The sequence below is a fragment of the Solanum pennellii genome, chromosome 4, assembly GCF_001406875.1.
Source record: "Solanum pennellii chromosome 4, SPENNV200".
In the NCBI taxonomy this organism is placed as follows: Eukaryota; Viridiplantae; Streptophyta; class Magnoliopsida; order Solanales; family Solanaceae; genus Solanum; species Solanum pennellii.
The window spans coordinates 49,908,247-49,933,716 of NC_028640.1; the positions used below are offsets into that span (position 1 = coordinate 49,908,247).

At 37.9% G+C, this 25,470-nt stretch overlaps 1 protein-coding gene across 2 annotated transcripts in view; it reads left to right on the forward strand.

The window, feature by feature from the left end:
- The window catches only part of LOC107017596 (uncharacterized protein sll0005), a 45,255-nt gene that overhangs the window by 13,874 nt on the left and 5,911 nt on the right, over positions 1–25,470 (forward strand). Inside the window, exons 5-12 of one of the 2 annotated variants that reach the window (XM_027916510.1) lie at positions 1,497–1,640; positions 1,800–1,910; positions 1,986–2,111; positions 2,989–3,189; positions 4,839–4,945; positions 5,030–5,192; positions 5,347–5,412; positions 19,628–19,721. In XM_027916510.1, the coding sequence (XP_027772311.1) occupies positions 1,497–1,640; positions 1,800–1,910; positions 1,986–2,111; positions 2,989–3,189; positions 4,839–4,945; positions 5,030–5,192; positions 5,347–5,412; positions 19,628–19,721 (1,012 nt within the window). The remainder of the gene's footprint in view (positions 1–1,496; positions 1,641–1,799; positions 1,911–1,985; positions 2,112–2,988; positions 3,190–4,838; positions 4,946–5,029; positions 5,193–5,346; positions 5,413–19,627; positions 19,722–25,470) is intronic. The other variant, XM_015217765.2, reaches the window with a different exon arrangement.

Sequence of the window (25,470 nt, forward strand, 5' to 3'; positions counted from 1 at the left end):
GACAAATTACTTAACTTGCGATAAAAAAAGTGTTCTAACTGTGTTTATACTACTATTCTAGGAAGAGTTTAATGACATATGAATTATTTGTACCTAAGAAAAAAAAATCAAAATAATATACTAACCATGGCAAGCAAGAGAGCAATATATTTGGTTCTTTTAACAAACTTCATCATTGGTTCCGTATTCATTATGCTATCACATATAGCACAACACACAAGCAATTTGCCCAAAAATTGTATAAAAAATATCTGTAGAAAGCGACAAAAGAGAAGATAAATTTTCAATCATTCTCAAGAGAGTTAAAAAAAGTCACCAAAATAGCAAATAGGTATTGCAGTAAATTCATGAATCATTGTGACTTACATCATAAGAAACTTAATTAATGTATTTCAATTCGACTCCTCTATAGAAAAAAAACCTACAAATTTAGTGGTAGAAATAAAAGTTTTGTTTACTAAAGTACCCACGTGTAATGAATTCAGCATTTTTAGCAACGTTATGAGTTGTGGAATGAGAGGTGCAAGAGTAGCATTTTCAGCAACGTTATGAATTGAGCATTTTCAGCAACTTTCATAAAAGTCACAATTTTTCATAAACATCGCAACTCTTCATAAAAGTCATAACTTTTCAAAAAAGTTACAACTTCTGATATAAAAGTTGCAACTCTTCATAAGAGTCACAACTTTTCATAAAAGTGACAACTTCTCATAAAAGTCACAACTTTTCATGTAAAGGGAAGGCTAGTTTTGTAAATAAATAAATTAAAAGGAAATTCTTGTTTGTGGAGGCGCCACATAGGCAGGCCTAGAGTTCTGTTTTATATATACTAGGTAAATTGCCCGGGCTTCGCACGGTGGTAAACTACATCAATAATCTACTTGTGAATATTTGATAATATAAGTATTTTCTAGAGGGTACAATCCTACGAAAAATTGTCAAGAATATTTTATCCAAAGAAGAAATGAAATATTTTTTTAATCTTAAAACCAAAAAGATTTGATTCTAAGTGTTCATGAATTTTCTTATTAATTCTTCAATTACTATAGTTGTTCATCACCATAGTCTTTAGAAAATATATGTCATTGTTTCATTGTCTATATTTGTATTTTCAAAAAGTGGTACAAACATTTTATTATCAATTATATGATATGATTTGTTAAAAAAATTCATGATCTGTGCAAATTGTTTCTATTTGAACTAGAATCTGTTGAAACTATGAAAAGCCTGTGAGTTGGGTCACAACTCCACCACCAAGGAGCAGAGTGCTTCCTGCTTTCATTTCACATATGTAGATCAATGGCGTTCTTATGTTATGGTTTGCTGTTTCTTGATTAGTCTTTCTATAGAAATCCATATTGGTTATGCGGCAAGAATCTACAGTGCCACACATGCCACTTAGAGTTCCGGGTCCATGTTTTTTGCTGTTACCATGAAACGTGTAAAGATGGTAGATCATGTTGTATTTTCATCTTTGCTTCGGGTGGTGATTGCAGGCACTGTCTGAGCTCCATGATCGAATTCCACCTTTCCCCAAGGACGTGGCCATGAAGATCATCGAGGAAGACTTGGGTTCTCCTATTTCGACATATTTTAGCTACATCTCTGAAGAACCTGTTGCTGCAGCTTCATTTGGTCAGGTGGCTATTGTCTCTGTTTAAGAGATGGTTTTAATATTTTTCATTGGAGGATGTTTCAGTATGCACCCTTTTACATAACATTTTGGATATGAAAAAGTCATTGATAGTACTTAATATCACAAAATTGTCTATTCATGGTATTGTCTTTACACGCTATAGGTGTATAGAGGGAGTACTCTCGATGGTTCAAGCGTGGCTGTGAAAGTTCAGCGGCCAGACTTGCGCCATGTGGTAGTTCGGGATGTATATATTCTTCGTGTTGCGGTTCGTGTACGAATTCCCTGTTTTGATTCCTTTTTCATGTAATCGTAGATTCAAGACTAACCTTGCAATTGATTGCTTCAGCTGGGACTCGTGCAGAAGATAGCAAAAAGGAAAAATGATCTTCGTCTCTATGCAGACGAGCTTGGAAAAGGGTTGGTTGGGGAGTTAGATTACACCTGCGAAGCTGAAAATGCCATGAAGTTTCAGGTATTTGGTTGGTTTTTGTACAACTTTCTCCTCCCTCTATAATAAATGAAGAAACAAAGAAAAATGGAACTAAATGAAGAAAGGGAGCAGTCAGTCAGATAAAAACCAAAAGCATCTGTTGTAGTGTTCATGAAGGTCTATTAGCATTTGCAGATGCTTTTGATGGCTTTAGAAGATAATTTCAAACCAAGTTTGTGGTCCTTGTTGGTGTCTGCAAGATTTATTAGCTTCACATAATCTTCTTCACTGTTGGTTGATGCAATGTCTTCAGATCTATGATGATATCTCAACTTGCCTTCGTTCAAGTGTGGTGATTATTGTTGTAACAAAGACAAGCCTATGTCTGGCATTGATCTGCCCCTTCTCATATAAATAGAAGCAGTTATTTATTTTGATGCTTTGACTAGATCACAGAACTAAGATAATAACCGTGACCTTGCATTCCTTGTTTTTGTTAAGTTGATTCTGAGTGCACATAGAAGTTGTAGTTTATTTGAAGTGATTATACAACAAGCACTAGTCCGACCTAACTTTCTTGATTCACATGAAATTCTCTTCTTCAAGTTAAATGCTTTTCTTTGGGATCATAGCTGCGCTCTTTTCTATATTTGTTTTTTCTTTTCTTTTTTCAATGAGTAGCTGAATTTTTTTTCTAGATACGAGACTCTTTTCTACTTTTTTTTTTCTTCTCAATGACAACAACAGCTACAGACCCAGTTTGATCCCACAAGTGGGGTCTGGAGAGGGTGGGATGTACTCAGACCTTACCCCTACCTAGTGAGGGCTAGAGTTTGTTCCCGTTAGTTTCTTTTGCAATGAGTAACTGAGAATATGCTCTACTTATTTTGTCTTTCACCTTGTCAAACATCTACTGCAGGAAGTCCATTCTACATATTCTTTCATCCGTGTTCCAAATGTTTATCAACGTCTAAGCGGAAAGAGAGTTTTGACTATGGAATGGCTCGTTGGTGAGAGTCCAACTGATTTGCTGATGATGTCCTCAGAGGATTCTGTTGTTCATCAATCAACACCTGGAGAGGGGTGCCAAAGTGAAGCTAAACAACGTCTGCTTGATCTGGTGCATTTAGTTTTGTTCTTTAATCATTCTTTACTTCACTTTGAACAAGACAGTAGTTTAATCCTTATTGTGATGCTACTAAGCATTTACCAAGGTGCATAACTCAAGCAAGGTCTTATACACATCACCAACAACATACCCAGTATTGACCACACATGGTGGGGTCTAGGGAGGGTGAGGTGTACATAGACCTTTTTTTCATAATCGTGGTGTCTGGGCCAGCTTGCGCACACTTCAGCTAATTCCATGGGATATTTGCCACCTTTAACCAGCAACATGTACCAAGTAATTCTATTCACCAAGTCTTGGATAGATGAAAAAAGTCATTTAGTGTTTTTGTCTCTGCGGATTAGAACCGGAGATCTAATGGTTCTCACCTACTTTAGTGATCATTAGGTCGCACCCTTGGATGCAGGTGTACATAGACCTTACCCCTACCTTGTGGGTTAGAAAGGCTGTTTCATATAGACTCTCGGCTAAAAACAATCAGTATGATGAATGCAAATGTAAATTTGTGGTACAAATACTGTAAAAAAGAAAATTAGAGAAGTATTGACAATAAAAATCATAAGGGTAATCAAAGTAAAAGCAACAACAGTAGTAATACAATTTGAAGAATAAGAATGATACTGATAGTAAAAAAGGTTCCCAAACAAGGTGCTCTAAGCTAGAACCGTACTTACCCATAGGAAGAGAAAATCGCTCGACTAATCCTCGAACTCCATAGTTTCCTTTTTAGGGCCATGTCCTCTGTGAGCTGAAAACAAGTCATGTCATATCTAATCACCTCACCTTAATTCTTCCTCGAGTTACCTATACCTCTCCTTAGACCTAATTACTGCAAACCTCTCACAACGACTCATTGGGGAATCTGTACTCCTATGACATGTCCAAACCATCTCAATCTTACTTCCTGAATCTTGTCCACAACTGAAGTCAATCCTACCTTACCTTGTATCTTCGTTCATAATCCTATTTCTCTTAGTGTGTCTACACACCCATCTAAGCATCCTTATCTCCGCTACTTATCTTTTGTATGTGTGAATTTTTTACTTGCCAACACTTCGCCCCCGACAACATATTTGGTCTAACAGCCACTCTAGAGAACTTACCTTTGAGTCTTGGTGGCACCTTCTTATCACATAGTACACCGGATGCGAGCTTCCATTTTACCCACCCTGCTCCAATATGTTGTGTGACATCCTCGTTGATCTCCCCATTTCCTTGGATTCTATAAATGAATAATTTTTTCAATCTTAAGATAGTTGTGGGAAATCTAAATTAATAAAGAGAAGGGAGTCAGTTCTTATAAAAGGAAAAAAGAAGAGAAAACCAAAATGATGTCTCTTGGCTTGATGGATTATGGCAAGAACAATATGATTGAAAGAAATTCTCAAAAAACAATGTGATTAAAGGTTGGTTGCGCTATATTCCTAATATTACTTGAGTTTCCTCTACCAATATGGAAAGAAAAGTTATCAAGTTTCAAAAAAAAAAAAAAATGGAAAGAAAATAGAAAGCAGTCTCGAGTTGTTTTCTTGAAAGATTAGGATCTATCTTCTTCTGCAAAGCATGATGTGAGATGTATTTATCTTATAATATTGATCCTTTTATGCTGATAGATTCTTCTCCATCAACTACTGCTATAGGTTAACAAAGGAGTACAGGCATCATTAATTCAACTCCTTGACACTGGGTTACTACACGCTGATCCACACCCTGGAAATTTAAGATACACATCATCAGCACAAATAGGGTATCTTTACAGTTTCTGTTAAGATATCAATTTTCTATTTGACAAAAAGGAGTTAGAATCTTGTACTTATTTCTCTTGTTGTAGGTTTCTTGATTTTGGCTTGCTTTGTCGGGTGAAAAGAAAGCATCAGTATGCTATGCTTGCATCCATTGTGCATATTGTGAATGGTGATTGGGAGTCTCTTGTGCTCGATCTAACTGAAATGGATGTTGTTAAGCCAGGGACTAATTTACGCCTTGTCACCATGGTATTATCTACATATAGTATCACATCAATTTTTACTTTTCAATTTTATGGTGTATGGTGTATTCTTTGCACAATTTAAAGCCAACTGTTTTAAGCTCAAACGGACATCAGTTTTATAGATTTCTAACACCACCAACTTTTTGAAAACTAACCAGGATTTGGAAGTTGCTTTGGGGGAAGTTGAATTGAAGGGTGAAATTCCTGATATCAAGTTTAGCCGGGTAAGAATTATAAATTTATGTGCAGTAGTACTTGTGTTGCTTTCTCATGTTACATGGATGGTCCCACTCCACAGAGCCTGGTTGGCTTATTATGAAAATAGTTTATGATTGTATAGAATAGGAATTATACATACCGTTTAAAGTCGATTTCTTTTGGAAGTAATAGCTCCAAAATTTTATCTTTTCGTATGATAGCTGAAAACTCTTGTGATTAATAATACCGATTAGACCGAACCAAGTAAGCAAGAAAGGATTATATGAAACTGCAGTGTAAGAAAGGTGTTCTCTGTAAAGTTTGCTACAAACACATGCACATCAAAAGCAGCATTATCGATGAATGGCCATGGAAATTAGTTTGGAAAGTCAAAGTCCCAACCAAAGTGGCTTGTTGCAGCTGGGTGATTCTTAAAGGAGGTCGTTTGACACATGCTTTTTTTTTTAAAAAAAAATTAGAAGGGTCATCTACCTCTGCAGCAGATGTTACCTGTGCCTGCAAAATTCTTAGGACTCCTGCCATATGTTTTTGAATTCCCTAGTTGCAGCAGATATAATATGTTCCCTCTGTGTTTTTGGCAAAGTAGGTTATGCCTTATAGCAACAGAGAAGCTGCACAAGTTGGGGACAGTCGAATGTAAGGAACACAATCAAAAAGCGTTCATAGACTGTTCCAGCTTGCATTGGTGTCTGTGAAACAAAAGATAAATAAGAGTGAACTTAGCTTGATTATGCCCTCAAGCTATCAAGGTCTAAATAGCTAGTTTACATGTCCTAGAAAGGAAAGAAAATCAATACCTAATTACAAAAGTAAATTAAGACCTACTATATTTACATATATGCTAAAATATTACAGGATACTAACAGTGTCTATGGCTAAAAAGGAATAGAAGATGCTTCAAAGAAGCTCATCTCCTATTCATACTATGAAGTATAGATGTCTTACAAACATTTTTTGCTGTAGTTAGCTTCATAAAGTAAATAATTTTGATAAGCTTTTTGACTTTGTTAGCTCTTAGAAGGCATATAGGATGATCATTATTCAGGAGCTACTTATTCTCATTTCTATCCTCTTGCTTGTAATTTTCATCATCTACTGGATGCATGTTTAATGAAACTATAAGAATTAAGAACTAAATGAGAACAATATTATTGAAATTGTGTCTATATTATTACACTGAGCCTTATTTCTAAACACTTCTTTTTTCCACATAGAATACTATATACAATTCATATTCCTATTCCTAAAATAACACTCCCCCGGTGCTGAGTACAAATTACTTCATAAAAAAAGAACAAATCCGACAATCAGACAACTGAAAAAAATGCTCTCAGGCACAAGAATCGAGGTCAACCTGCCTACTTTCCTTTTCTGGGGGACTTTTTCCGGTAAGATGTTAGTCTTGCTCAACAGGGGAAAATAGTATCTACTACAATGCTGGTTTTAAGTCGTATGAGATCACAAAATGTCAAACAGAGGCAGAATCATGGTATGAATGGTCAGAAACAGAGCAGACGCGTATTTCAGAAAGTTAAAATCAGCCATAAAGTCCTGAGATGGCTAACAACAGTATTTTTTTTGAAGCGTCAAAGGAACACGGAAAGGTAGTTAGGAGATGGAAAACAAAAGACCACTTCTCAGAGTATTTTTGCACTCTTAAAAACAATGAGAATGGAAGATACATCAGCTTTATAGCCATACAAGGACAAAACAAAGCGGTAATTATTACACCTGAAACTACTTTCAGAGGGGGATAGTGGAACATTGCTCACAAAATAGCAAAGTTCATATATGAACCAGAAAGAGTACAGGAGCAGCAGCAAGTGTCTACTAAGAAACTTGAATCTTCATACAAAGATGCTTTCAAGTCTAGTAGATGGATGATGGAGAGCACAAAGAAGGCGAAGATACAAAACAGAGCAAGTGGCATCAAGATCTCTGGAGAGACGAAAACCTTTGACAGGGATCTACTGAACAGGTGCACAGCCGGCAAGTTTCACCATGGCTCCTCTGAAATGCCACAACTGCACAATGTGAGAAGATGGGCAAGTAACACCTGGAAGACCGAAAGAGGCATCAGTGTATACGCTATGAATGATGGCATGTTCTTGTTCGAGTTCTCGCCACGGAAGACAGCAGAGCATGTTGTGGAGGGGGAATGGTCTTGAAGGAGAATGCCACTGAAGCTAGAGTGGTGGAAACCAGATGCTGGCCAGCGGAAATCAGGAGGGACTGGGTATGGATCAGAGTTTTAGGGCTTCCTCTGAATCTATGGTCAGCTGAAATCTTCAAACTTATCAGAGACAGATCCGGAGGCTTTATCGAGATGGAAGAGGAGACCACACTGAAAAATCATCTTCATTGGGCTCGCATCAAGGTGAAGGGAGATAGAGCAAGAGTTCTGAGAGAGATAGAGGTTAACAGTGAAGGTTTTGTATACCAAATTCCGATATGGTGTTAGACGCCGGTGACAATAAAGAAAGAAGAGACAAAGGAGGGGGGTTCAAGGTATTGTCTAAAGGACAATAGAGAGCATGCCTTTTTGGTGAAAGAAGTGACATTTCCACAGCTGTCATATGTGGGCACATCCAAGGTAGGTGGATTTTTGAATACTGTAACGCATGGAAAGGGGGAAAAGGACAAAGGGCCTCTTTCAGCAACTATGGGCCAAATTAAAAGAACAGATAAATTTAGCCTACTGGACCCAATTGCTATTTTCCAATATAAAGGCTCTAATTTAGAAGACCATCTGATGGACATAATAAAATTGAAATATTGGCCAATACAAACGAAGACAATTGCACCATTAGAAGCTGAGTTGCAAGTCAATCAGGAAGGAGAAAGAGAGAGACAGATGGAAACGAATGGAGGAGAAACAAACATAATAGCAGAGGAAGCAAGACCTTTGAGAATTCAAATGCCAAATGAAGAGCCACAATGTCTTAGCCCTTCGGAATGGATTCAACAACACATTATGAAGCTGAGCACAGAATTTGGAGTAGATTTCAGAGGATGTGAAGAAACAACAAAAGAATTGTTTTTGAAGATAGACAATAACAAGCTGGAAAGTGCAGAGAAAAAAGGGGACTCATCAATAATAAAAAAGAAGGGGGTGTATGAGTTGAAGAGGTTAGTGTTAGGTACCAATTTCATAAGTAATGGTAGTAGAAGTAGGGGGGATACCTAGCCATCAAGAATCAATGAAGTTGAACATAGTATCATGGAATGTAAGGGGGTTAAACTGTGCAAAAAAGAGATGTATGATAAAAAATCTGTTACAATACTGGAAGATTGATGTAGTGTGTTTACAGGAAACTAAGTTAGAAGGAGACATTGGAAAAATGATAAAGGAAGTGTAATGTCCAACTAGAGGCTAGTGGCATTAGAGGTGGAGTAGTGATCATTTGGGACACAAGGGAATGGGAAGGAGTGATCAGCAGTCAAGGCATGTACACAATTACTTACAGCTTTACGAGGAAGAACCAGGAGTTTCAATGGCACTTGACAGGAGTTTATGCTCCTAATGACAGGCAGGAAAGGGAGGAAACATGGTGGGAAATTGGAGCAGCTAGAGGCCTAAACTCAGGCCCTTGGGTGCTATGTGGAGATTTCAACACAACAAGACATCCCTCTGAAAAGAAGAGCTGTAATAGAATTAACAAGGCTATGACAGACTTTCTGAGTTTATTGAAGATATGGAACTAGTTGCTCCAGAACTAGTGGGGGGCAAGTACACTTGGAGAAAGGGAGGCAGACATATCAGTGCGGCAAGGCTGGACATATTCCTCTTTTCTGAAGAATGGGATACTAACTTCAGGAAAATCAGACAGTCCACCTTACAAAGGGTGATCTCAGATCATTCACCTTTGTTGCTACAATGTGGTGAGTGGGAAAGAAGTAAGTCATACTTCAAATTTGAGAGTGGGTGGTTACATACAGTAGATTTCAATCGTAAAGTCAAGAATTGGTGGGAATCTTTCAATTACAGTGGGAAACCTGATTACATTCTAGGGGCCAAATTAAAGGCACTGAAAATAAAACTGAAAGAATGGAGCAAAACAATCCAAGGCAATCTAAAAATGCAGAAACAAAATATCCTAACCAAACTTGTTGAGTTGGATAGGATACATGAGCAGAGATTGTTAGTGAATGAGGAGGAGGTTGCCTCAAGGCTTACCCTCAACATGGAATTGGAATTTGAAGACATTATCAAACATGAAGAGATAGCATGGAGGCAAAGATCTAGGGCAACTTGGTTGAAACATGGTGACAGAAATACAAGCTTTTTCCATAGAACAGCAAATGCACACAGAAGAGCTAACACCATAGACAAGTTGAAACTTAGGGGAGCGATAGTGACAGAGCCAGAGGAGATAAACAATGAAATCGTTTCCTACTATGAGTATCTCTACAAATAGACAGAAAGGTGGAGGCCTCAATTAGATATGAGAGACTGCCCCAGGATTGAAGAAGCAGATAACACCTTTCTGATGGCAAACTTTGAGGAACATGAAATACTGGAGAGCATCAAAGCTTGTGCAGGAGACAAAGCCCCCGACGCTGATGGATTCTCCATGGACTTCTTTTAACACTGTTGGGAGATCATCAAGTATGATCTAGTTGCAGCTGTGCAAAACTTCCATGTGGAAGGCTTCTTTGAAAAAAGTTTCAATTCGATTTTTGTGGCCATAATTCCCAAGAAGACTGGAGCAGTAGAGTTAAATGATTACAGACCTATCAGTTTGATTGGGGGAGTTTACAAGATTATTGCTAAGCTCTTGGCAGAAAGATTGAAAAAGGTCATCCATAAACTGGTGGATAGACAACATATGGCGTTCATAGAAGGGAGACAAATTATGGATGCCATTTAATTGCAAATGAGTGTGTGGAATCAAGACAAATGAGTAAGCTACCCGGTATTCTATGCAAAGTAGATATATAGAAAGCATATGATCATCTAAACTAAGGCTTTCTGATTCAGATGATGGAAAAAATGGGGTTCGGAGCTAGATGGATCAAATGGATTAAGCACTGTATTAGTACAGTAAAATTCTCAGTCTTGATAAACAGGACACTAAATGGCTTTTTTCCTTCTCAGGGCGACTCCTTGTCACCGTCCTTGTTTATTCTAGCAATGGAGGGCTTGAGTAGCTTACTGCACACTGCTAAAGTGAAGGGATGGATTAGAGGTTTCCAAAACGGTGATGTAAATAGTTTGGAGATCACTCATTTGCAATATGCGGACGATACCCTAGTTTTTTGCGATGCAGTGGAAGAACATATTTTGATTCTAAGGGCTATCTTCATTATCTTTGAAGTTGTGTCGGGTTTGCATATTAATTGGAAGAAAAGCTTCATATATCCCATAGATGAAGTTGGGGAACTACAATGCTTGGCCACAAAGCTAGGAGGGACGGTGGGGAACCTCCCAACTACATATTTGGGTATGCCTTTAGGGGCAAATAGCAACTCCATAGCAATATGGAACGGTGTACTGGAGAAATGTGAGAAGAAGTTGTCAAATTGGAAGAGTAAATACCCGTCTAGAGGAGCAAGACTCACCTTGGTGAACAGTGTATTAGATGCACTGCCTGCATACATGATGTCTATCTTCCCAACACCAGCAAATGTGATAACAAGAATTGACAAAATCAGAAGAGATTTCTTTTGGCATGGCACTGAAGACAAAAAGAAATTCCACCTAGTTAAATGGGAGGAACTGACAGTGGAAAAGAAAGCAGGAGGGATTGGAATGAGAAATATGAAAGCACAAAATCAGAGTCTAATTATGAAATGGTGATAGAAATTTGGAACAAATGATAACATGTTGTGGAAGGAAGTCATTATTGCCAAATATGGGATGGAAGATAACTGGACAACAAACATGGTCTCCATACCATGCAGCTGCACAGTTTGGAGAGCTATCAAAAATTTATGGCCTTTGCTGAAGAAAGAATTAACTACAAAGTAGGTAATGGACAAAAGATTTCTTTTTGGAATGATAACTGGATAGGGGGTGCACCACTGCAACATCAATTCTCAGATCTCCACAACCTTTGTATTCTTCAACAGGCCATTGTTGCAGAGATGTGGACAGGACAAGGATGGAACCTAAACATAAGGAGAATCCTGAATGAATAGATCAAATCATAGGGAGGAAAACTGGCCATGGAAGATGGTATGGAAGACCAAGATCCCATACAAATTTAATTGCTTCATATGGCTGCTGGCTAAGGAATCAGTACTGACACATGACAATTTGAACAAAAGGAAATTTCAACTATGTTCAAGATGCTTCTTCTATGGGGAACAAGTGGAGACAATTAGCCATCTCTTCTTGCTCTGCAAATGGACGGAACAATTTTGGAAGATGTTCATCAACTTGAGAAAAATAAATTGGGTAAAGCCAGGGAGCATCAGAGGAGTCCTTAACAGTTAGAATGGTGATGGTAATGCAGCAATAAAGGAGGAGAGATGGAAGATTGTCCCAGCATGCATATGGTGGACTGCATGGAAAGAGAGAAATCAGAGGTGTTTTTGAAGACGAGCAGAATGGACTTCGGAGCTTCAAGATGAATTGTCTAGCATTATTTTATTTTTGGTGTAAAGAGAACATTTTAGTCCAAGCAGAAGATATCTGGGATGTTTTAGATTATTTGTAAGAAATAGAGGTGATAGACGATAATATGACTAGATTGTAATACCACCTTTTGAAGGGGACTACATATTTTGGATGTAGTCTACCTGTGAATATGACTAGATTATAATACCACCTTTTGAAGGGGACTACATATTTTGGATGTAGTCTACCTGCGAATATATAGATTAGTGTTACTATCCTCTAAAAAAATAACACTCCCTCTCAAGCTCGTGCATACAAGTCATATGTACCAAGCTTGTTACAGATGTAACTTATACGAGGACCAATGAGGGACTTGTGAAAATATAATCAAACTGATCATGTCGACTTCACAAGTTTTGGTAACAATATCTCCGGAGTATCTTTCTCTGCCAAAGTAACAGTCAATCTCAATGTGCTTTGCCCTCATGAATACCATATTTGATGCGAATGACCTCTTGATTATCATACACAAGTTTCATATGACTGATTTCTCCAAGTTTTAGTTCTCTAACCAACTACTTAATCCAAACTAACTCACAAGTTACTACAATCATTGCTCAATATTCTGCTTCTACACTAGGTCAACCAACCACACTTTGTTGCTTACTCTGCCACCACACTAAATTAGCTCTCGCTAAAACATAATACCCGGATGAAGAACGTCTATCACGTGATTCTATCCAATCAACATTTGTATATCCAATAATTTGCTTATGACCTTGATCCTAAGATTATTCCTTTACTTGAGCTCACTCTAGTCCAAGCAAGATGCCAATAATTGCTTCTAGTCACATGGAGAATTCATAAACTGACTTCCACACTTACAAGAAAAGAAATGTAGGTTTAGTCCCTTTAAGATACATCGACTTACCAACCAACCGCCTATATTTTCTAGGATCACTGAGTGGCTCCCCCTGTCTTAATAGGAATTCAACATTTGGATTCATAGGCGTGTCAATGGGTCTACATCCTATCATTCACGTCTGCTTAAGAATGTCTAAGGTATACTTGCGTTGCGAAATACATTGCATTATCTAGACAGAGCAAATGGTTAGCAAATGCATATTGCGAAGAGGAGAAGTGAGGATATTCAAAATAAGGTGGGAGTGGCCTCCATGGTGAACAAGATGAGAGAAGCGATACTGAAATGGTTTTGGATATGTGAAGAGTAGATGCGTGGATGCACTCGTGAAGAGGTGCAAGAGGTTAGTTATAGAGGGTACGAGGAGAGGCAGAGGTGGACCAAACAAGTATTGAAGAGAGGTGATTAGACATGATGTGACGTAGTTTTAGATTGGCAAGGACATGCCTTAGGTAGGAGGGTGTGGGGGATACTCTTGTGCTAGAAGGTTAGTAGTTAGTGTAGGGTTGTCTTGCTTAGGGTGATTGGTGTTTGCCATTGTACTAGTTGTACTACCGTAGTTCTTGTTTTTGATATCCATCATTGTTTATTAATGTTTACAATAATCTATCCTAGTATTTGTTTATTGAGTTATGATTTTTTTTTTGAAACAGGTAACTTTTATTGTGTTTCGCTTATTGCAATATTTTGTTGTTGTTGTTGCTCCCTGCTGGTAGACTTTGCACTGTTACCTTGTGACTTGCTGTATTTGAAATTGTTGCATTTGAGTCCAGGGTCTTTCGGAAACAACCCCATCTACTGCCCACTTGTGGGATTTGATTGGGTATGTTGTATCTAGACTGAGCAACCTCAATACCTAGAAATACTTCAGTTTGCCGAGGTTTTAAGTCTAGAAATGTTGAAAGAGATGTTGCTTTAAATTAATGATACCATTCGAATCATTGTCGTGGATAATGATATCGTCAACATAAACCACCAAATAATCATAGATTTGAAGCAGAATGTCTATAAAACACAAAGTGATCAACTTCACTATGAATCATGCCAATCTTCTGAATTACTGTGTTGAACTTCCCAAACTAGGCTCAAAAAGACTGTTTTAGGCCATAGGGTGGCCAACACAATTGACATATAAGGATACTAGACTCCACATGAGCAATAAAATTAGGTGGTTGCTCCATATAGACTTCTTCAAGGTCACTATGCAGAAAAGCGTTCTTATTGTCCAATCAATGAAGAGGCTAATGGTGAACAACCATAGATAGGAAAAGACAGGCATATGCTATTTTACCCACAAGAGAGAAATCATCACTTAAAATCAAGACATAATATCTGAGTATAGCCTTTGGCAACAAGGCGAGCCTTAAGCCGAACAACATAATAATTTGAGCCAACTTGATTGCATAAATCCAACCACAACCAACATAGATTTACTTGAATGAAGAGAAACAAGATCCTAAGTACCATTCGCATGTAAAGCAGTTATCTCTCCGATCATAGGCTCCCTCAACTTTGGATGTGATAATGCTTCACCCGGAGACTTATAGATGGAAATAGAGGTAACTGTGGATGGAAATGTAGAAGTAATCGTAGGCTCCTTAAAAGTAGGTATAGGTAAGACCTCAAAAATATCAGGATGATTAAAGATGAAAGTAAGGTTGAGACTAAAAAAGGTGACATCGGTCATCGGCTGACATATGGTATTGACAAAGATCAGGTGAGGAGAAACGTACCCCTTTTGAACTTGAGAGTAATCGAGAAAGACACATTTGAGAGAACAAGGGACTAATTCATCTTTCTAGAGGCTAAGTGTTGATCAAACATGTGCTCCCAAAGACACAAGGAAGAGAGTATAGAGATGACTGAGGAAACAATACAAAATAAGGGATCTGATTTTGATTGGAAAATGAGGGCATTCAATCAATTAAATAGCAAATTTGAGGATCGCATAGCAATGGAATATGGAATCAATGAGAAGAGTGCGAGCAGTCTCAATAAGATGCCTATTTTCCTTTATGCTACCCCTTTCTGCTGAGGATTGTATGGACAAGATGTCCAATGAATTTTCTTAGTGAGTCATAAATTGCTAAAATTGGGAGGATAAGTCACTATCACTCCGAAGTTCGAATAAAAACACCAAATTGATTTTGTATTTCAACACAAACTCTTGAATATAGAAAAAAACTCAAAATGATCTTTCATTAACAAATCAAAGTACATCTTGAATAATCATCTATAAAACTAACAAAATAACAAAATCTTGAGGTTGACTCCTCTAGGACCTCATATATTAGAATGAAAAACCAGACTCCGCAAGACTCTTAGCACTATGTGGAAAGGTAGTTGTGGGGGGGGGGGGGGGGAGGAGTTCTCAAGCTGACATGATCCACAATTTAATATGGATAGACTAGACAAACTAGGTACCAACTTCTATTGGTTGAATAAACTCGGATGTCCCAAACACATGTTGCGGAGGAATTAGGAGAGATAAGATAGTAGAGACATTGTAATTCATCCTCTACGCCAATCATCTGTTCCACACTGCAAACCTGCATAACAAAAGAATCTTGAAGAAATATTCATAGCACAATTGGGGCACACATGAACGACGGGCAGATACAAGGTTGAAAAGACATCTAGGGAAAGTATAGTGTGACGTAAAATAGGGGATTAGTTTGTCCAACTCCTTTTGGTTTTGTTTGGATCCTATTGGCTAAAGTAACATGAGGAAGAGACTGTGAATAAACAATATTTGACCAAAGTGTTTGGTAATCAAAAATATAATCTGAATGGTCTTGACTCTTGAGTCCACGACCCACAGTACAAGGGTAGTAGACTGTCAAACACAAGCAAAATAATAACAAGCAACAGAAGTATCAGGCTGAGAATTCGAGGTGACTTGTGAAGATGTCTGTTTACTTGCTTGATACTGAAGGAACTAGTGTCAGTTTGAGCAACACGAGCATTCTTGGGTTGTAGACTGTGCAGAGAATAGCATGTGTCAAGATTGTGTCCAAGCCCGTGACAATAACTACACTTAGGTCGAGTTGCAAGAACAAATGAGTCAACAGGTGGTAATGAGACCAGTGTGTGAGTGGGAGGTGTGGCAACGCAAAGTAATCGAGAGAATAGTTCATTAATTCTAGGAACTAGCCAAAGTTTGATCACACACTAAATCAAGGCTAGTAGGAAGTCCAGCAAGTGTAAGAACTAGAAACGACGACTGTCTTTGCTAATGTTGCTTCTGAACATACGCAATGACTGACATCAACCTCCCAAATTCCTCAATGACTGCCTATACCTATGCCAAGTAAATCGACATATCCAATTCTTGTTTCTTTAAGTTTGTCGTCTAAGATATCACATCATAAAGATGAGATATGTCATTAGTGTATAAAGCACACACCTTTTCTCAAACTGAATAATATGTCTGGAATGGACTAAATAAGAGCATCAACTAGAAATCCGTAGATTACCATAGGATACTACATAATTGAGTGTCAACCTTCTCCCACCATGCTTTGGCCTTTTCAACTATCTCACTAGCCTTTTTCGTTTAAGTAATATCTTGAACACCTTGACTCTTGACACTATAATTTAATCAAGGAAGTCCAAACTAAATAAATCATTTTCATTAATGGTTCTACAGTGATAATAAGGCTTGAACTTCCCATTCCCGTGTTTTTGGAACCAAAAATATTGAAGCCGTGAGACATAGCGAAATCTGACTTGAAAAGTGGCCTGGAATCTGAAATAGGAAAGGACAGTTGCCGGAAAAGTCGAGAGTAAATATGAAAATAAAGATAATGATTATAACAGCTTCAGCCAAGGTCCATAATAAAGAAACAGATCTGAAACAGTGAGAAATGCTTCTGGAAAAAATGCAGATCTGCTGGAAAGATGAACTGTTGCACCAAATAAGGGTTCCTGTGATCAGAAGCTGAAATAAATAATGGAGTAATGGGCTTGGAATTCTTGGTCGACCTCACCAAAGAAAGATCAGCTTTTAAAGATGCCAGAGAACTGGCTAATGCATTGCAAACAATAGACTTCCGAGCAGTGCGTGGAGGCACATGAGGAGGCTTTGGACAGTGCTTTTTCGTGGGATTTGCGCACCGGAGCTTCCTGAACCTTGTAGTTGTGTTGGTTTCCGCACAACACTCACTGGAAGAGAGGAGACACAACACAGAGGCTAAACAGTCAGCAAAAAAGAGGCACAAACACTGAAATGACTCAAGTCAACTACGGCCCCTTAAAGTTGTCCGCATAATTCACTTGGACAACTGAACTACGACTTTTACCTATTGAACACCTAAATTGATCAAGACATGTACCTGTTAAACACAAAATTCTGATGTGGCAAAATAAGTGTATCTCACTGCTCCTGAGCGCGTGACTGCATTTTTTTTGAAGAAAAATAAATTTGTACCTACTTTCTTGACACTTGGCATGCATTGACTAAATAAACGAAAAATTAATTTAATTAAACATTAATTTTAATTCATAAAAAAAAAACACCCCCACACCCATGTACAAGTCATCTTCTTCCACCCATCATTTGTAAGACTTCAAATTTCTCTGCCTTTTGTTTTGGCTTTTTTTTTTCATTTTCTGTAAACAAAGTGCATGTTGGATTTGCAAACAAACTGCCTGTTGAATTTGTAAGAAGAAGGAAAAAATGATCATTGGAGTTAAAAAGTATTTGTGCATCTTTATTTTCAATTGCTTCGGTCGAGCAATCATCACCATTCATTAAACTTATTAAAAATGTTATAATTTTTTTATATAATTTGGATTTTTCTTCGTTGTCGATTTCTAAATAATTTATCAACCTCGATTATTCTTATAATGAGTAACACGGGAAGAAAAAGAAAGAGGAAAGGATTTGGTGGATGTGTTTAGGATGGGGTGGGGGAGATATTTCTTTTTTGTTATCGCCTGAGGAATTCGTGGTGGATGGAGATGGCGGAGTGACAGAGAAGAAGACGAAGGAGAAAGGGCAATATGTTAGATGTTGGAGGTGGGGGAGAGATTTTTTTTGTCAATTTAATTTTCTATATTATTAAAGGCTGAAAATTATTTTTTATTTTTTCAAAATTAAAATTATGGGCCCATGTGCCACGTGTCGTAATTCTATTCGTGATTTTGTCAAGATAATGTGTGTGAATTACACGCACAATATTTTAAATGCTAGTTGTCATTTTATGTTCAAGATTTAAATATTCGTTAATATTAAAGTGTCTTATAGGCAAGAGTAGATAACTTTAAGGGTTTGTCGATGACTTAAGCCTATTGAAGTTGTAGATAACTAAGTAATATTTACTACTTTACAATCCTTTTCCGCGTTGGATACTATATACAAATCCTATTCATATTTCTAATCCAACCAAAATTACATCTAACCTGATAAAAAAGAAAATCCAAACCTAGCTGGTCCATATATAGCATTCAAAAGAAATATAGCATTTCCACCAACCATTTGGTTTAGTGTGCAATAAGTAGTCAGCTAAGTAGCCAAGATCATTTACTATTCCCTAAGTTTTATATGGGTCTTTGGTAAGTGGAGGCCAAGGCCAACTTGCTACCACTTCAAAATTGATTGGTTTCGAGTGTACTACGGTTGATTAGGTTCTTTGCAATGAGAATACATTGGATATAAGACTATTATAGATGTCACTTGAATGACTTCAACATGTGCTGTAAAACCTAATCACTTACTTGGTTGAATTATCGAGGTGCATGCATGCTGGCCTGAATTGCCACAACATAAGTTGAGAAGGTAATTACTGCAACAAGAGGTAGGGAACGTACTCAAGGTTAGGTTGCATCAGGATGCCAATATTAGTTTTTTGGGGGGGTTGGGGGGGTGTATCAGCAAATGAAGATAGTGTTAAAAAAAATGAAAATTCCAAGATGGTGGTTCAGAAGGAAATTGGTGCAGAAAGAGGTTGGGCAGGTTTAGAAAAATAATGAAGATAGAGCAATAAAACATCAAAGATTGCCACAGCGGTGTTTGAAAAGGAATTTGGTACAACAGGAGGTAAGGGTAAGTCTAGAAAACCACACTGAAGATGAGGTCGCATCAGAGTACTACATTTTGTTACCATGAGAAATTCATGCTGCGATAGATCATATGGAATTAATACTTCACTGCTAATAAGGATTGTAGGGGCAGTGATAAGTGGACGAGAGTTAGAAAGGAAGAAGGAAAACAAATAGAGAAGGATTGTCCTTCTTTCTTCATATTTGAGGAGAGAATATGCCACCTAATATCTAACATGACAACTCCTAGATGCTAATGCCTTCCTCTTCCTTGGATTAGCAGCAATTACCTGATTTTGGCCACAACCAGAGTGCTTAAAAGTTGTAACAAGTATTGGATATTTCTTTTCTAACATTGTTTAGAGCCATTATTGGTCATACCCGCTTCTGTACTTAAGTGCTTTTCTAGCTGGTGAATTAGAAAGTTCATCTTCTACAATATCAGTCTGGAATTTTTTGTTTATAAATGCAGAGTCACTATTCCGATGCAGCTGTCGATATGCTCTATAACATCATTGGTATACTGTAATGTCATTTGTTCCTTCCTGAATTCCAGAGCATTTCATTTGATTTCAGCACAAGTTTAATATAGTCTATAATGTAAAATATTGTTATAAGAGTGAAACACCGTGTTTATATCTGCTTCTTACCATCATATTGTTATATGGCTGATTATTATGATGTGTGTTTGCAGGTTTTGAGTAAAATAGTGTCTGTAGCATTCAAGTATCATTTCCGCATGCCACCATACTTCACCCTTCTTCTTCGTTCTCTTGCCTCGTTAGAAGGTAGATAAGCATATGCCCAACTCTAATTTCTTAACTACTTTTTTTTGTTTTTATCAAAGGTAAGGATTTTTTAGAATCAAAACAGCACAAAGATTGTGTTGCTGAAAGATATTTACGATTCCTGCATTGCACTGGTCAGGTTGGTAATGTCATTTGCTTCTTGCACAATATTTGATTGCCCTGAAAATTGGAAACAAAAAGAAAAAAAAACTTGGGGCTAATTTTTTGGCCACAGTGTGTGCTGGGTGGTAGACCATAGATCGAACAGAGTTCGAAAAATTAGTTTCCTCTTTACAGAGTCTTTTCAAGCCCGAATGTGGGGGGAGACTTGGAGCACTTATTAGTTTTGATGGGGTTCACCAAGGATCAGTCCTAAGCCCTTTTTTATATGCCCTACTGGTAGATACTTCGCCGAGACAAATTCAAGGTGAAATTTCATGGTGTATGTTACTACTAGGAGAGATGAGATTAGATATGAGGATATGCTGGAAAAGGTGGGAGTAGCTTCGGTGGAGGGCAAGATTCAGGAAGCGAGACTGAGATGGTTCAAGCATGTGTCGAGGAGAGGCACATATGCCTCAGTGTGGAGGTGTTAGAGGTTGGCTATGGATGTTCTCAGGAGAGAAAGAGGTTAACCAAAGAAGTATTTAGGGAGGTGATTAGATAGGACATTGCGCAGCTTCAACTTATCAAGAACATGACCTTAGATAGGAGGGTGTGGAGGACACAAATTAGGGTAGGAGACTGAGATGGTTCAGGCATGTGTAAAGGAGAGGCACGTATGTCTCAGTGTGGAGGTGTTAGAGGTTGGTTATAGATGTTTGGTTATAGATGTTTTCGGGAGAGAAAGAGGTAAACCAAGAAGTATATAGCGAAGTGATTAGATAGGACACTACACAACTTCAACTTATCGAGAACATGACCTTAGATAGGAGGGTGTGGAGGACACAAATTAGGGTAGGAGGTTAGTAGGTAGTAGTATGTTGCCTTACTGTCTGTTCATATTAGTAGTCGTAGTATTGCTCCTATAGTTTCTTGTCCATCGATTTTTGGTATTATTTGCTGTTTCTTGTACCTCAATTATTGTATTGTTTTGTTGTATTTTGCATGTTGTTACTATTTGTTGTTTCTTGTACTTCAGTTACTTCTGTTTGGGGAGCTTTGGACTGTTTTCTTGAGCCGAGGGTCTATTGGAAACAACCTCTACCTCTAAGGTAAACGTAAGGTCTGCGTACACTCTACCCTCCTCACACCCCACTTTGTAGGACTATACTGGGTATGTTGCTGCTGCTGTTGTTGTAGAGTCCTTTCTTGCCCCAGCTTTGCAAAAGCTCCAGGCTGATTTTAGGCATTATCTGGGTAGTTCGTGTAGGTCGCGATGAAGGAAAAGATCGATTTGGTGGACCGAGTAAGACATGCCTCTCTCAACTAATTAGGTGAAACATTCAACCTTGGTTCCATGGTGAGAAACTGATGGGCTGGGAGTGTCTTAGTATATCCTTGTAACAACAATTTACATAGAAGATTCCTTTGGGATCTTCTTTCCAAACTAAAGAGTCAGTCTTATCCTCGATAAATACAATGTCACCAATCAAATGCAAGAGCTGGCTATCCTTTTCTTAATTATTGCTGCTTCTTCTGAAAGAAAGGTCTCATGCATAGTTGGTCTTGACTTGATGCAATTCCAACATCCACCACAGAGGAAATATCGTACATATCTGGAAATTCCTCTTTGAAGTTGGAGTGGCCCAACGATACATCTTTCCTTAAAAATCTTTTGCTCCCATTTCTCACCTGAAAGCTGTTAAAAGAAGGATATCCTTTCCATATAGAGCTGATAAACTTCCAGCATGCTGACCCATGAGTGGATCTGGTAGCACCAACTGATCAGGCATTTTGAGAAGGATATTTGGGCTGCAAAAACTTTCCTCCATAAGACATTTTCCTCATAGTAGAATCTCCAAATTGAAAGGGGGCTATCATTATAGACCTTACGTTTACTGGCTCCACGTCTGCCCATTTCTTTGGGGTGATGGCAGTGTTTCTTCATTCCTTGTTACCTTGCTAGAGGAAGTTCCTCTAGTTTTATCGAGACAGTTGATACTGAGAAGGTGCAGGGAGAAGCTATGTTGCACGGACTCTTCAGTTTTGGAGCCGAACCCGTCTCGACGCGAGACTGGTGGGGGTGCGGGTGCGGGGTGCGGGGTGCGGGTCGGATTCGGTCAATCCGATCCGGATACTTTGACCAGAGCCGAAAAAAATGGGGAAGAAAATATTAATTTCAAGGCCGGCGAAAGTTAGACGGCTTTTCTCCAATGAAGTTGTCACAAGGTCTGACTGCTCCATAGAAAAGAACAAGAGTAAAGAGGAGGTGAAGGCCCCATGGGAGAGAAAAATAAATTCAAAGTTTTGTTCTTGAAAAAGAAGGGAGAGTTAACTTTTTTTATGAAAAGGAACAGAGAAGGCTAAAGGTTTCTTGGGAGAAGAGAGGGCTTTCTTGGGAGAAGAAAGGGCAACACCAGCTCTTTACTGAATTGAACCATCTAATTGTTAGACTATAATGATTATTTTTTTATAATAAATAAAAGAAATTATAATTTTTTTAAAATTAATTACTGTAGTAACTAGTTATATAATTAATTTATGCTTTCAAATTTGCACATTTATAATTGATATGTTTTTAAGTATGGAGTTTTACAAGATATTTAATATTATCATATTATAACTATATTTTATAATATTGAATAATTTTAGCCGAATCCCGGCACCCGTATCCATACTCAGATTCGCACCCCCGAAGCTTAAAATTTAAATTTTACCGAATCCGGCTCTGGGATTCGCATCTGTCTCGGATACCCGCACCCGAGTCCGAGCAACTTAGGGGAGAAGAGACATTGTGCAGGTGGCAAAAGTATATAGAATGTGGTTGATGAGAGACAGTTTCTTCTCCAATCCTCAAGAATCGTAACAATATGGATAAAGATTAGAAATTCTGGCCTGGTGGAAGACCAAGACTTTAAGTTGGTAAGATACCTATGATTTGAACCCATTAAACAAGCATGTGAGCTAGATTATGAAAATTGGAAACCTCATTTCCTGTATAATAAGAGAATTAGAATAATTGATATGGGAACCTCGGAAAATCTTAGAAACAAGGTCAATCAGTCTTAGGAATAGGATTCATCATGCTTCACAAAAAACAGTTGTTCATCAGGGTAGAGAAGGTGTGTGTTATTAAGACTTTTAGAGCTGGCTGAAAATCTTTTAATCCAATTTAATTAAACAGCTGCGGATAGCATCTTACTGAGATCCTCCTTACCATAAAGAGTAAAGGGGATTGGGTATCATGTCCAATCCACTATGAAATGGGAAGAACCACGGAGAGCGCCATTAATGAAAAATAAACTCTTCCAGTGGAAATACAGAAAGAATTTCGTTGGTCCATTCTGAACCTGTCATGTTATTTAGGTTTCGCTATGGGGCCTTCTCTTTCTTTTTTACGTGATCTGTGCGGAAGCAGTCTTTAATTTTAATGTCTTCTCTATCTTTGGCTAGCACTAATGTGGTGCTATGTCCACCTTTTTGTTTTCTCACTGAATGATATTTGAGTGAATTCCTTATATTCTTGTAAAAGAACCTTCACTCTATCTCCATAAGATTCTAAAAGTACTACTTGCTCTTTATGATGATACATGATACCGCTTGATAATCACCTTGTAGTTTTGTTGCCTGATCAAATAGGTGATTTTAGTGGTGAGATAAGTCACCATGTTATACGGTGAGATTAACTTATTTCTTGGGGATGAGAATGTGAAGACTAGGGAAATTGTTTTGAAGGGTGGTTCTAAGCAAAGACTTTGTTTCATGGATCTGTTTATGGTTATGTATGTGGTAGGAATTAAGTATTTGGTATGGGCTTTTCTTTGACATTTTTTACTTCAATTTGGAGAATTCCAAAGTACCCACACTTCCTCACACTTCTTTGATCCGAGCACATCAAAGTAAAACAAGGATCCATGTAAGAAAGGGAGCAATTACCAACTCACCTTAACTTTTGGCCATTGTGCAGGTTTTGAAAAATGAATGCCTTGAGATTAAGGTCAAAATAATCTAATTTAGTGTTACTTGAAATTATTTTCTCTAAGTAATTAAAGCAGGTTTTTCACATTAACGGAAAGGGGTCAATTTTTTGGTTTTTGTTACAAGTATCCATTCTTATGAAATGTAGTAATCTTAATTTCTTTGTTATTTAAACATTGCCTACTATATTTGAAGTGTTGTTATTTCAACATAAAAGTAAATGCTCATTTAATGAAAAAGCACTCCCTTTCTCCAATTGATGTGGCATATAATCTATCTACTTCCTTATTTTGAAACAATTTAATATTGAACTCCCATTTTACCCGTAGTGAGATGGTTTATAGACACCAAAAGTCTGTCTTGTTCTAGGACACAGTTTCAGAAGTCTTTGCTTATTTCTCAAACTTTGTGCCTAGTTAAACACCGCCACATAATTTGGGATGGAACAAGTGCTTACTAATTTCATGCTTGTTATGTCTCAATTTATTTGTCACTTTTTGTTTGAGAGACATCGATATAGTAAGCATAAAGTTTGGGAGAGGGTGATGGAGATCAGAGTGAGAAGGGGTGTGTCTTTTTTCTAAGAACCAAGTCAAATTCATGTGGGGACAATTGACTACAGAAGTCATCCATCTCATAAGTAGGTTGGTGGAGCAATATAGGGAGAGGATATGGTGTTTCCTTGACCGAGAAAAACCATACGACAAAGTCCCTATGAGGGTTCTTTGGAGATATTTGGAGGCCAAAGATGTACTTGTAGCTTACATTAGGGCAATTTAGGACATGTATGAAGGAGCCACGACCTGGGTAAAGGACAGAGGGAGGAGACTTGGAGCACTTTGAAGTCGTGATAGGATTGCACTAGGGATTAACTCTTAGCCCATTTTTATTTGCCTTAGTGATGGATGAATTGACACGACATATCCAAAGAGATGTGCCATGGTGTCTGCTATTTGTAGATGGCATAGTATTGATTGGCGAGACATACGACAAAGCTAATGATCAATTGGAGGTCTGGAGATAGACTGAAGAGTCTAAAAAGGTTCAGACTGAGCATGACTAAGGCATAATACTTGATGTGCAAGTTCAGTAATGCTACTCTAGAGGAAGCAATAGAAGTGAGAATTGATTTTCAAGTCATCCCCAGGAGAGGAAGTTTCAAATATTTTGGGTCAACAATTCAAGAGAATGGGGAGATTGATGATGATTTTACACATAGTATTGGAGCAGGGTGTTTGAAGTTGAGGCTTGCATATGGTGTCTTGTATGATAAAATTGTCACTAAGAATTGAAGGGAAGTTTTATTTAGTAGTTGTTAGACCAACTCTATTGTATTGGCCGGAGTATTAGAAGGTCAAGAACTCGCACATCTAGAAGATGAGAGTAGTAGAATAAGGATGGTTAGATGGATGTGTAGACACAATACAAGATTAGGAACAGAGACATTTTGAACAAGGTGAGAGTCTAAGTTGCACTAACTCTTCAATTTCGATGCCGAACCAGTGTTGGATTCTCCCCAAATACACTACTCTTGGAGAATCAAACATGCATCTGTTGACGGTTTCGAATAGTTTGAGCAACATAGATGAGAGTGGCCTTCATGATGGACAAGATGATGAAAGCGATACTGAGATGGCTCGAGCATGTGAACAGAAGTTGCACAGATGCC